Source organism: Triturus cristatus, chromosome 5_1, assembly GCF_964204655.1.
Source record: "Triturus cristatus chromosome 5_1, aTriCri1.1, whole genome shotgun sequence".
NCBI classification, from domain to species: domain Eukaryota; kingdom Metazoa; phylum Chordata; class Amphibia; order Caudata; family Salamandridae; genus Triturus; species Triturus cristatus.
In genome coordinates, this window is record NC_140587.1 from 647,204,660 (window position 1) to 647,218,680 (window position 14,021).

A 14,021-nucleotide genomic window follows, 5' to 3' on the forward strand; every position below is an offset into this window, starting at 1 on the left:
TCCTCCCCATAAAGAAAAAGCAGGGAGTCAGCTGGAGAACTTCTGCCCTATCTCACTCCTACCCTATTTCTCCAAAAAAGCTGAAGAAAAGTGGTCAACACTCAATTAACTGCTCACATTAATCAGCATAGTTTACTTCACCACACACAATCAGGCTTTAGAGCCACCTACTCCACTGAGTCAGCACTGCTCCTCACGACTGAGGCAATACGCAGATAAGTGGATGAAGACCAGACGGTGGCCCTGGTCCTATTAGACCTCAGTGTGGCCTTGAATACAGTATCTCACAAACTGCTCCTACAGCGTCTCAATGCAGGTGGGTTGGATGTAGTGGCACTTAAATGGATGGCCTCCTTCCTGCAGGATCGGAGCTTTGAGGTGGCACACAAACCACACCTTTCCAAAAGCATTGTATTGTCCCAAGGGGTCTCTCAAGGCTTCATTTTGAGCCCCACTCTTTTTAATCTTTATATTGAACCTTTGGCAGAGATTATAGAATGGCAGGGAGTCACCATCGAATCATATGCTGATGACATGCTATTGGTTGTCTCACTGTCACAGGACTTTGATGAAGCAGCCACTAATTTCTCTGCTTGCCTGCAGGACTTGTCTTGGGTGACAGATAACTGCCTGAAACTAGATGGCAGCAAAACAGAGATTCTGGTGGTGGGATTCTGGTGGTGGGGAAATCCTCTACCATCAGGTCAACGGCATGGTAGCCACAGACACTGGGTTCTACTCCCTCCCCAAGAAACAGGTTAAAAACCTGGAGTGTGGTTAGACTCCACTCTCTGTTTTGAGACACACACCAGAAAGGTGGCGGGGAAGTGCTTTGGAATCTTGAGAATATTACGGAAAATGTTGGACATTCTCCCTACCTCAGCCAGGAAAACCCTGGTCCACGCTTTGGTAACATCCCAACTGGACTACAGAAATGCTCTCTACCTAGGAGCTAAAAATAGATGCCTGAATAGGCTCCAATGCATTCAGAACGCGGCTGCTCACCTGGTTCTGAAACTCCCCAGGAGAGCTTCCACCATGAAGACTCTTGCTGACCTACACTGGCTACCAGTTAAGGAAACAATCCTTTTCAAAACCCTGTGCATTAGCCACTGTAGCTTGCAGAGGAAAGGCCCAAGTTACTTGCACAACCTACTCTCTCCCCACTTTACAACTCGCCTTCTTAGATCGACCGGAACCTATTTGGTCACGGTTCCAAAAGTTCAAAAAGCTAGAATGGGAGCAAGCTCGTTCAGGTATTTGGCAGCCAAGAACTGGAATGTGCTACCTCTCCCTCTCCGTGCTGAACCGTCAGAATCGCTCTTCCGGAAGAAATTAAAAACCTGGCTCTTCCGCACATAGGTCCCCTCTCTTTCTTCTCTCTACTGACAAGTCTGTGCTGCAGCGCGGGGACACACCAGTCGGTGTAACCAGGCACTTTACGAGCTTAACTATTATTATTATTATTATTATTATTATAATAATAATCATCTGCCACTGGTACCCAATTTATCAACTTCAGAAGAATGAAATATGGAGTTTTTATTTATTATTATAATGGGCTGAAAATAAAAAAAAAGCTAACCACGGTGGGCTCAGAGTGCTGTGAGGACAGACTCACGACCTGCAGGTCAGGCACAGGGATCAGCTTAGAGCGCTTCACTCACTGAGCCATCTTGTGGATTTTAAGTTTCATCCACTAACAATTTTTCAACCATCTCCTGTAACTAATCTGCTTAAAGGTTACCATAACGAGGGGTACAGTGCATGCTTTGCTAAGGTGAAGTAATGAAAGGTGTACAAAAAATAACTCTCCAACAGCACCAAAATATGGGGACACCAGAAACTCTTCCTCTGCGAGATGCAGAACATGGGTGTGGGCAAGAGTACCACGCTCCACTGAAACTGAGTCACCATCACCTGCTTCCTGACCTCCCACAAAAATCTACCTTTCCATGATGCCCAGGATATCCCTTCCAGCATAACAAATCTCCACAGAAATCACCATTATACCCAGGGGTGTAGCTACAGGGGGGTGTTTGGGTGCAACTTCCCCAAATAAATACATTCTTGTTTTTTTCTGGGTCTCAGAGTCCAGAATCGGGTCTGCTCTGTTCATGTCAGTTTTTCTTGGCGTGGTCCAAGAATAAAGCCTCAACAGTGACCTTTGTTGTTATACAGAAGAAAGAGAGATAGAGAGACAGATACCCATCTGGCGGATGAATTTCAGAATGTGAAACCAGGTAACCTAGAATTGAAACCGGCTTCTCTGCTTGCCAAACTGTATGATCCTAGGCAGGGGCTCAACTAGACCTGAGCTTCGGGTGGGGGGGGGGCTAACACTACCAGCCAGGGCTGACCCTAGCACTGGTCGCACACTGTGCAACAGTGTTTTTTTAGCGCCCCCTCGACAATTTCCTCCTTCTCCATTAATTCCCTCACTACCACTCACCAACAATGCACCTCATCTCTCTACAGAACATTTCTGACAAACATTAAATTTTTGTATACTACTACTCGTAATTTACTCACACTCCGTTCTCTGATCTGCATGGTACACGTTCTTTGTAGCAGGCACATTAACCCTCTGCACTGTGTGGGTGGCAGGAGTGCCCATGTGAGTGCATGGTGAGCGATGCAACAGTGTGAGAATAGGGTAAGAGGAGTGACTGCAAGGTGAGTGAGGTGACCATATGAATTTGGGTGTAGATGTAAGTGCAGAGTGGGACAAATTATGCCATGGTTAGTGATGGGCTTGTTTGAGTGAGATTGCAGATTGAGCAGTGAGGGGGACAGGTGATTGAAGTGTCACATGAGAGCAGGGTGAGTAGTGTGCTCGTGTGACTGCAGGATGAGGTACAGGGTGAACAGCGCAAGTGCAGAGTGATTTCTGTGAGTGCAGGGTGAGCGGGTGAATGGTGTGAGTGCATGATAATCAGTGTGAGGGCATGGTGATCACTGAGAGTGCATTGTGATCGCTATGAGTGCAGGGTGAGCATGAGGAGAGCATTCCCAGACACTTGAAATAACGCAGCAGGTTATTGACGGTGGCGGAGGGTTTCATATATAAGTTAAACTATTGCTATTATGTCATTAATCAGGGATGGAGGAAATAAATATTGTGCTGATCCTGCAACAAACTTCCAGTCTTATGATTAGGGTTGCCAGCTCATTATTTTGATATCCCAGATGGTACAAAAATAAGCAGTCACCGAAGCCATATTTTCAGCACTTATCTGTGTATACTTCGAACAGCAAATATAACTAGAAAGCACTTTTAATTGTGTTCTAGGGCTGCCTGAATGATTCATGACTGATGATTAAAGGAGACAAAGAGAGAAAAGTCACATTACAAATGAATACATACTTTTTTATTTATAACTCTATTTAGTGTCAAGAAGAGGTCTTTGCAGGCTCTTTAAAAAACACATGGCTGGCATTTTTCCTTTTGGCAAGCCTACTTTATATTTCTTTTCATGAAATAAATTCTCACCCTACGGCAGTAAATGTAAAATGCAAATGAAAGGGATGGGCAGAGTGGGGGCCCAGGGGGTCCTGGAACGAGAAAAAAACATAAGCCTCAGTAACCAGTTAATAAAGGTATGTAAATATGCAAATGCACTATAAAGACCTGTGAAAAACTCAGGCGTGCCAGGGATAAGCCTCCAGACACTGCCAAGCCCAGCAGCCCGGGAGGAGACACACGACGGGGGGTGATGAAGCCCTTTTAGCCCTATGGGCGTTGGGGGCCTGATCCTAGGCAGACATTTTATTTCACAGAGCCATCCTTTATCTTTATTATCACATAGAGAGTACTTTCAATCAGGATGTGTGCTGTACATTTCCTACTGACTTGCCTCTTAGTTCACTAATGGCATTACCATGGAAGGGGGGGGATAGTGCGGGGGGGGGTGGAAATCATTAATGTTTTGGAGTTAAGGTTTAAAAACTACTACTTTTGATAAATATCCGGCTATGCAGTAATATAATATTTATTAAGGTGAAACACTTCTGCATGTTAAAGAAATACACTTTTTACTTTGAAGAGACATTTCTTTTACAATATCTTTGTTACACGATATACATGCCAAACAGTTTCAAGGCGTGGCTCGTGCACAGTCTCGTAGAGCCAAGACAAAGCTTTGGCTTGGCTGATGTTTTAATTTGCTGGCATGCCCACCTCTATTTGCAACTCTGGCATAGTACATTGGACTGTCACACACGTAATAAAATGATGTGTAAAAGATGAGGACTGGAAACAATGAGCCCTGCCTAGATCACCAATTTGACAACTATAACACCAAGGTTTCTCGTAACAAGAATGAAGAAGAGTATATGGAGTGAAAATACATTTAAAATAAGTGATACTTAGTTATGTGTTCCCAGAGAGATATACCAGATGGGACAAGCAGGGGTGCAGCTTCAAGGAAAGTGTATGGGGTGTGTCACTCGCCAAATGCCTCCTTGGAATGGTAGTTTTATTTGTCTTTCTCATCATTTCACTAACTGCTTTTAACTTGTTCATTTTTTGGAGCAGAATTTGAAATATTTAGAACGACTGCTTTACCAAAAAATTAATAAATCTGAACCCACAGAAGTACTCTTTAAATGATGTAAATTTAGAAAATGTTGGAATTCACAAGCATTGCAGTAGTAGCCTTGGAAAGCTGCACCAGTCTCAGATTCCCAGGCATACTGTCAGTCAAACACGACCTAAGATAATGGGCTGAATGCTTGCAAATAGTTTAACCAGAGGCAACTTTCCTGGGTAGCATTCCAACCCATCGTTTTTTACCCACTGTGTTATTGTAGGCAGAGGCCCGCCTCATGCAAATCAATAATGACCCTGCTCCTCACGGGAACAGTCCATCCCAAACCTTAGTCATCTCACCCCTCCACCCTGCAGGACATGACTTTTTGTATTTGGGAAAGAGAATGTACTTTAGAAATATGTAACTCACAGTTTGAATCAAATAATTCCGAAGGTATTCTATGTTGTTAGCAGCACTACCCTTGGGGTGCATTAAACATATTTAAATACAATCTCATTCCTTACGGGATCTCAATATAGATATGTAGGCGACCGTATTTTTTTCATCAAATAAACACTAAACTCTGCTTAGTAAATCTTACAAATGGAAGTGATTCTTACAGGTAAGGGTAACGGACGAGCCCACATCACAGAAACCACCATGCTCCAGTGTTTACTTTTCAATTGACCCAGAACTGCAGCCCAATAATGCAGTTACTGATTGTTACTCATTAGCCCAAAGCAACAAATTACAGAGGGTTTTCCAGGTACCAAAACTTTGTATCCCCTGCAAACATAAGTGGTCCAGTGTCTCTACATAGGTTTGTGTTCTAACTTTAAGGTCATTTGCAGGCACTCATTCATGCCTTTTTCAGTATATGGGAAGAGGCAGAGGTGTATACAATGGATTGCACTCAAAGATGGGGGTTAGAACATAAGGTAATTCTCGAGTACCATTTTTAAAGTGTTTTTCTGTTTAATATCTACAATAAAAATTATTAATAACAATGGCACGCTAAAAACACAAAATCGTGCAATTCTCTGCATTGCAAACATATCTAACAACTCCAAAGTATCCGAATGGCGGTATTCTATACCACTGCACAGTAACAGTTTATTGCATGCATGCATGCATGTATGTGGGATAAGGGTAGGGGGTTACGCCAGTCATGCCTTAATCTGGCTGCAGGGATTGCTCCCAGGTCACTATCTACTTACTGGCCTTTTTGATGCATTGGCCGTTGGATCTCTGACATAAATAGTTCGCTCAGGTTTACGTACTGGTTCAGTCTTAGTCGGCCCGTCTTCTTGCCGGTTATCTTTCCTTATTGATTGTATACATCCCATATTTTCTGCAACGAGAAGATCAATTGAAGGTAGATCATTAGAAGCAGTACAGGCAGAGCACAATTCATTACAAATCACAATATGTGCAATACCTCCGGTGCAATTTGGAGTTTGCCGGTTAGCATCGCACTCCCCAGTTTTCCACAATAAATAGCGGCAGGTCAAACCTGCCGAAATGTATCCGGTAAAAATTACTCTACAATTATCAAGGCACGCAGATTTTGGCTTAAATATCAAAATCTACGCTATTCCCCATTTTTTAGGGTCAAACTCCTAAATGTAGGCTATAGATAGTACCAGATACATTTTACAGCAAATTTTGGTCAGTTCCGATAAATAAACACCAGGGCACTCCAAAATTCAGTCGTTAAATGTCTCTCTGGAGACGGATAGACATGAATTTCAAAATGGGTCAGCAGTGTGCATGGATGCAATTCTGGTTCATTGAATGTGTGGTCGCCCTGACTTGGAATACAGCATTTTCTAGACATTGCCTGACTAATGGGAGTCAAGAGTTTCCCATTGGTGAAGGATCACAAATATTAATGATGACCAATCTGGGATTACTCCAGTGTACAGTACAAATATACAATGAGCATAGCTAAGCACTGTATACACAACGCCTTCATGACTGAATTCCAAAAACGGAAGACTTAAAAAAGAATAGCTCTTTGGAGTGTTGACATTTTTTAAGACATTGCTGGTCAATTAATACTTGCGTAAGTCATTGGTGTAATGGGGTATCCAGCGCTAGGATGGCTGTTCAAGTGCTCTCCACTGTGAATAGACATTGCAGCACTGTGAAAGTCCTGGGGAAAGCGATCCAACAGGACTGTGAGCAGAAGAGTAGTCTGTAGTCTAGGACCTAGAAGAAAAATCTCCTAACCTTGCCTTTACAAACGTTAATGAGATGAAAAAATATTCATTCGGAGATCAGATAGGCTATGGCTTCATTTATTGCACAGGCAACAACTAATATGCGACTCTCCTCAAATTCTAATCCTGATTTAGGTTTGATGTTGTGCTTTCCCATTTGCCTAGGCACAATTTATACCTAGAAAAGCAGTGATAGCACATGATGTTCCAATCATCTGTTTCAAGAGGCATGGTTAAAAGCTGTGGAGTTTTTATTTTTTATTGCACCAACAGAAATCGACAAACGGGTATGGTAAATTCTCCGTTTTGGTTGACTGTTCATGCGGAGTAGCAGAAAAATGGAAAAAAGTACAAGCATGTATTAAGTTACTTTCAATGGAAAACACAACTGAGGTAGCAAAATTTGAAGAGGAAGAGGAATACTTGGAATTTTCTGCATGTAATGTCAAAGTACAAAATAAATATATAAGTTGATTACCCCGACAATACTGGTTATGTGGATATAGTTTTTAACAATTTGCCCGAGATTTGTTTAGACAGCCAGAAGTGAGAAACAAATATGGCTTCTGGTCAGTTAAATTGTATTTTCCATTCGGCATGAGAAAAATAAAATCTATCACAGACTAGTAGGGCAGCCATAGTTTTCTTTGGTACACTCACTGGTATCGAGCTCGTATGGGGCCTTGTGATCAGGCTATGTGACCCAGTAGTCATTAGTTCACATAGACGGATTGTCCTCAGCTTCCAAACACTCCTAAAACACACTGAGTAAGACTGCACCGAGAGGCTACAAAATAGCAAAATCCCTAATGTAGAGTGGATCAGAGAGGAGTTCAACCTAGCCTATGATCATCCGCCAGGACTTCAATCAGGAGGAGTGCCTTCTTTCCTTCAAAAGCCCATCTTTAGTAATTAAGTGTGATTTATGCTCCATACAGCCATGGATTTGGGCCACGACCCTAGAGGAGGTCCAGCTGTGACACCTATTTTTTCACTACCTAAACAGCCAGCAACAGAAACAGAAATAACAGGCACCACAAGTCTGAAAACAAAAACAAGCAAACCCATAAGTAACCCTTAAAAAGCCCAGTTGCGACACAGCTAAGAGGCATGCAATAGCTACATAAAACATTACAACTTACTTACAGATGCATCAGTGACATTCTGGTGGTGAGAAGTTTTCATTTGACATTTGATATAGAAAGCAAGTCAGCAAAAACTACTAGATATGTCAAGACTGACATACCACACGACTGAAAGGACAGAATCAGCATTGATTTAATAAAGATACGTTTCAAAACAGTTTTTATGGTAGGTCATAAAATCAAGAACCAATTTGAATGGGGGAGTAATGGCACAGGCTCAAATTGATATTCATGCCACTTGATCTTGGCCTCGAGAAACAAAAGCAGTGCCTGGTAGTCAGATCTAAGGTGAAGTCTGGGCTCCGGTGGGAATCAAAACGTTTTACTAACATAACATGAACCAGTACCAAGAAGGCATTTGGAAATCAGGCATGGAAGTTTGAAGACCACTCATTTGGCCCAAGGAAGCCAGTGAAGCTCTCACAATGTTTGTGAAATACAGTCAATTTTTCTGACCCAAAGACTAGATCAGTGGTCACATTCTGGATCCCTTGGACGAAAGACGCTTCAAATGCCAGTAACCCACCTGAGAGGGCATTCAATTAGTCAATTTCTGCATTAACTTAACAATCACAATCATGATATTAGTAAAAGGAAGGGAAAATTTCAGCCCGCAGTCAGAGCCTATTGGCGCTCTAAGTTTCAATTAGCTGCTCCAAATACCCCCAAACTATATACATTTTCTTGGTAAAGGTTTGGACAGAGTGAAATATGTGGAGATTTTAGCAAATGGTGAGGACCTAGCAGTAAAAAACAGTTTTGGCTCATTGAACTTAAGCCTACTGTAGTCCATCCGCCAGGATACTTTATACGGTCTCTTCAGTGGTGTACAGAACCAGCCCAGAGTGCTGCTCACTGGAAATATGTTTGTTATCAGCATAGAAAAAGGTTTTTTTCCCTGCACACTGCAAGCATAAGTGACAAAGATATTAAAGAAAAATGGGAGTAAAGGCTCCAAATTAATGGAAAGAAAGGATTAGCATACTGAAAGAGAAGGCAGGAATAGAGTACTAACAGTCTAAACTGACAATGCAAAATTGCGAGCTTGATGTAAAGTTCTGAGCTGTAAAAAGAAAATAAGGAAGCAAATAGAATAGCAAATAGACCCGATTTACATACACACATTTATGGATTGGGCTACTGGCCCCAATGCTGTACAATAAATGTAACTGTAGATATAAATCTTCATCTCAAAGGCTTGCTGTTTGGAGCCTGATCAGAGATGGTAGACCTCAACTATTAGATTTAAGGGAGTATACCAGTGCAAAGGGACTGGAGAAAGACAGGCCTTCAAAGATTTCAGGTCCTCTGGAACAGCAGTTCATTATGCAGACAGGTCTAGGTCATAACTGGGGAATGCAATACAGAGAATAATATTATCCCACTGCAACAGCTCATATTCAATCATGTTTATTCTCCTGTAGCATCATTTAGACTTTAGAGTGAACTACTCTTTGTACTGAGTAACTCACTCCCTGGTGTTTCTAAGCATTACATATGCAAAGTGCTACATTCTATTGGTACATCACGGCAACTGGATGATTGTATCTCTAGGATAGACCCAACATATACCGCCATTTCTCACACTCCGGGAGAAAGATAGGACTGCCAAATAAATTGTCTGAAGGTGACACTGGGTGCAAGTGTAGAAGGTCCAACAGCTGTTTGCGTACTTTGAAAGAGAGGAGGAATAAATATCTGCCTTGAAATGATCAAGCACACAAATAAAAGATAGGAGGTAAACTTAATTTGTGGAGGTTTGGGGGTTCTCACCCCAGAACAATTTGGTTTAAAACAGGGACAAATGATGTACTAAATGTAACACCTAACCCTTCCCAGCGTTGTTGGCGATTCACCCTCTCTACGAAGACATTGGAAAATTGAGACAGGACCTGATCTTTAACCACATTTGCCCTACAAATTGGCTAAAGGGTCTTGCCCCCATACAACACTCTGTTTGTAGCCAGCTAAATGTGAGCTTTAGAAATACAAGCACACATCAAATGCATTAATGTTTTCCATTTTTCATAACCACAGACCATAGAAAGCAGAGTGTAAAGAAACAGACTGTAAACGTGTTTCACCAACATTGGGTCCAAAACAGCAGAAGTAATAATATCTCAGAAAGCCTTTTCAATATTGTTGAAGAAATGTCTTCACAGGAATCATGAAATACCCATTAAGTGACTGAATGCACTAAGGAGATATTTTAATCAGCCAAGAATGATAGGGTTAGTTCCCACCTAGGATAAATCTTTAGGGGAGGCGATTTGACCCTGCTTGTTCTGTGAGGACCTCTTTAGGAACAGTTTTAAATTGTTAAATTTTTATTGCCACTAAAACTTGCTGTTTTGCAAGTTCTATATTCTGAGCATACTTGTAATTTAATGCCTAGTGTTTAGCTGTGTGAGCATTGAAAGTACTTTTCCTTTAATTTTAAAGTAAAAGCACAGACTCTTCAATGATTTAATTTGTGTTATTACGTGTGATAATGATTTCTGAGCTCTGATAAATTATCAAGTGAATGTTGTTGCCAAAATTCAGTTATTTTGTCAAGAACATTCACCTAGCAATTTCTGAAAATAAAGCCATTTTACCATGAAATACAAGTTTTTTGTTTTGGCTAAATAATCCCAAATCCCATAAACTGAAGCTTTATATATTCAAGAAAAACTGTGCTTTTGTTCTGAAATGGTAGATTTACAAGTGTAGTGAACTGATGTGTGACCCCCAAACAAAAGCATGTCATTTTAATCACAAAGTCACATTTATTATGGTTGTAACACACAGATTCATCCTTTCAAGTCCATTTATCATCATCAAATACCAGGAATGCCCATCATAAAGCAGGGCTTTCCACCACCGCTGCACCAAGGAGAGACATAAGACTCTCAAGAATGGATACAATAAACAAAAGACAGAGTTGATTTTGGTGGCGCCACCATAACACAATTTTACATCATGAACAGGCGAAATGCTATCAAGAATGCAATGCTATATGTGAAGGCTAGGTCACTAATATCCAGAAATCATTTGTCAAGGATGGGCCACCATTATGCTAAAGACAGCCAGAATGTCAGAATATATGTCCACTATATCTTAAGGAGAAGCCACTTGTGTGTTAACATTCCTTAGGAAGCCCTCCCACTATTCTGTCAGAATGTCATTGTTAGAAATGGGGGTCTGTAGTTGGCAGAGCTAGGTGCCTTTGTCCAAATAGGGACCATTGCTTCTAGTCAGGGTAAGGGGGATACACACTTTAGATGACCCCTTCTCGCCTCCTGGGCAGCTTGGCATGAGCAGACAGGCTTATCCAGAAGGCAATGTGTAAAGTATTTGTACCAACACTCACCGTAACATAGTAAAAACACCACAAATGGACACCACACCAGTTAAGAAAAATAAAATATCTTTATCTAAACTTAACAAGACCAAAATGACAAAAATCCAGCATACACAATTAAAAATATGACTTTCAAAAGCTTTCAAGAACTTGTACCATAGAAAACTATTGGATGCGTGACTTTTACACAAGTTACCTTAAGATGCGTCAAAATTCACAAGGCCAAACAGCCGCAGAGAAAGGAAGTGTTGGAAAACACAGCGATGCGTCAGTTCCTGAGACCTTTGGAAGGCGATGCAAAAGTTCTGCTGCACACAGGAGAAGTGATGCGTCATGTCCGGTCTATCGGGGAAAGTGAGGCGTCGAAATCCAAGAAAATTCTGGTCTGCGGGTGATGGGTGGAAAAACTTGGTGCACAGGTACGATGCGTGACACCCCAGAGGCTTTGCGCCATCCAGCGTAGGTGCCGGGGGATGCACGGCGAGACTTTGCGTCACCCGGCGAGATTCGCCGAGGTTTCACGTCGTCCAGCGTCAGTTCAGAGAGACTTTGCACAGCTTTGCGATGCTTCGCACCAGTTCTTGCAGAGATAAGCTGCGAAACCTACCTCTGAGGCCCTGTAACTGGAAGGAGGCACCTCAGGAAAAGGCAGGACTCACACATGTCAGAGTCCAGCAGTACCAGCAGATTGGCAGGAAGTCTTTTGTGTCCCTGAGACTTCTGAACAGGAGGCAATAACACACAAGCCCTTGAAGATCTCCTTCAGACAGGGGACACAGTGCACATCAAAGTCCTTCTCTTTCCTTGGCAGAAACAGCAACTGCAGGCCAACGACACACCACACACAGCAAAGGGGTAGTGCTTCTCCTCAGTCTCTCCAGCTCTTCTTCTTGGCAAAGGGTCCTCTTAAATTCCAGGGATGATCTACCAGCCTGGGCCCCTCTTTTTATAAGTAAATCTCGTTGTTCTCTCCTCGCCCAGGGATTTGAGCCCAGGCCAAACCAGTTCTGGTGGGGGGCACTTAATCTCCTTACAGTGCACAACACTCCCCATTGTAAGTGTAAGCCCTGGCACCAGACACACCACAGGGGGGCGGAGCCATCTTTGTGGAAGGCAGGCACTGCCCTATTCTGGTGCAGGTGCTACTCCCCCACCACTCCAAATGCAGACCATGCCTATTCAGCCCAGCACTGACTCATACAGACTCTCTGGAGCCACTGCACCTCCCCAGGCCCTGTCACCCCAAAACCAGACAGTCAATACACAACACAGCAGAGGCACACAGGATGGCTAAGCAAGAAAATACCTACTTTCTAAAAGTGGTATTTTCAAATATGGAATGTAAAAAACCACCTTTCCTAAAAGATGCATCTTTAGATTCTGAGTTCAAGCATACTAAACTTTATTTTCCTACCTTGTTCCCAGGTGTAGTTATGTTTATAAAATATTATAAGCAAACTCCCCACTCTATCGTATGGGAACAGATAGCCTTGCAACAGTGAAAAACCAAATTGGCAGTATTTCACTATCAGGACATGCCACACACATCAGGGCATGTCCTACCGTTCATATACACTGCACCCTACCCACAGGGGTACCTTGGGCTTAACATAGGGGTGACTAACATGTAAGAAAAGGGAAGGATAGGGCCTGGCAAGTGGGTGCTTTGCCCGGTTGGCATGGCAGTTTACAAACTGCGCACAGGCACCGTGGTGGCAGGCCTGAGTTGCCTTTTCAGAGCTACTCATGTGGGTGGCACAATCAGTGCTGCAGGCCCACTAGTAGCATTTGATTTATAGGCCCTGGCACACTCAGTGCACTTTACTAGGGGCTTATCAGTAAATCAAATATGCCAATGATGGATAACCAATCTTAATAGCAATTTACACAGAGAGCATATGCACTTTAGCACTGATCAGCAGTGGTAAAGTGCCCAGAGCCCTAAAGCCAACAACAACAGGTCAAAAAATAAATAGGAGGAAGATACAAAAGGTATGGGGATAACCCTGCAAAAAAGGCCAGTTCCAACACTCATCAAGAATGGCTGAACCAAGACTGATAGCATAAACCCAGGAAGGAAGGAATGAAAGAGGAATGAGAGATTGGGGGGCCTCTGAACTCTGAGTTCAGGGCTACTACATGACACCCACCAAGCCACCAGAACATACCAGAAATGGCCATACAATGGAGGAGATTGCTCTCAAAATCTATTGCCATGGTAAAACTAGGCATATTTGACTGCCAAAAAGATCAAAAGTACTAGTTTATGATTCATGGCAGTAAGACATATCCAATGTGGCCACATATGAGACGTTTACATAGAAGTTGAATGATCAGATGCCTAAAGTTGAGGAAATACTGAGTGGGTGGCTTACATCTTGAACTTGAAGCCAGCTGTGGATTTTTAGCATGCTGATGCAAGTATGCGGAGTTGAGGTGTGAGATAATATTGAATGAGGGGAACGAACCACATACTAGGCGAAATGGCTCTCAGTTTTCTAATCGGTCCGTGGGATGTGGAGTGCTATTCCTGCGTTTCTGTTTTTAGATTTTATGGTGCATTATGATGTTATTCAGCTTCATGTATACTTGTGATGGTGTGCATTAATGTCCTTTCTATTTAAAAAATCTACTAAGAATGGTTTTCAAAACTGGCAACAGCTATAACAGGGACATAATATAATCCCAAGGAATGTTCGGTTTGGGGCACCGACCGACTGACCAACCGCACACACACACACACACACACACTCCCAACCATACCCATTCCACACCAATC

At 42.5% G+C, this 14,021-nt stretch overlaps 1 protein-coding gene across 2 annotated transcripts in view; it reads right to left on the minus strand.

Moving 5' to 3' along the window:
* Window positions 1-14,021, minus strand: part of LYN (LYN proto-oncogene, Src family tyrosine kinase) — a 308,727-nt gene that overhangs the window by 141,795 nt on the left and 152,911 nt on the right. The window contains exon 2 of one of the 2 annotated variants that reach the window (XM_085605606.1): window positions 5,750-5,883. In XM_085605606.1, coding sequence (XP_085461732.1) covers window positions 5,750-5,878 — 129 coding nt within the window. In that variant the 5' untranslated portion in view covers window positions 5,879-5,883. The remainder of the gene's footprint in view (window positions 1-5,749; window positions 5,884-14,021) is intronic. The other variant, XM_085605607.1, reaches the window with a different exon arrangement.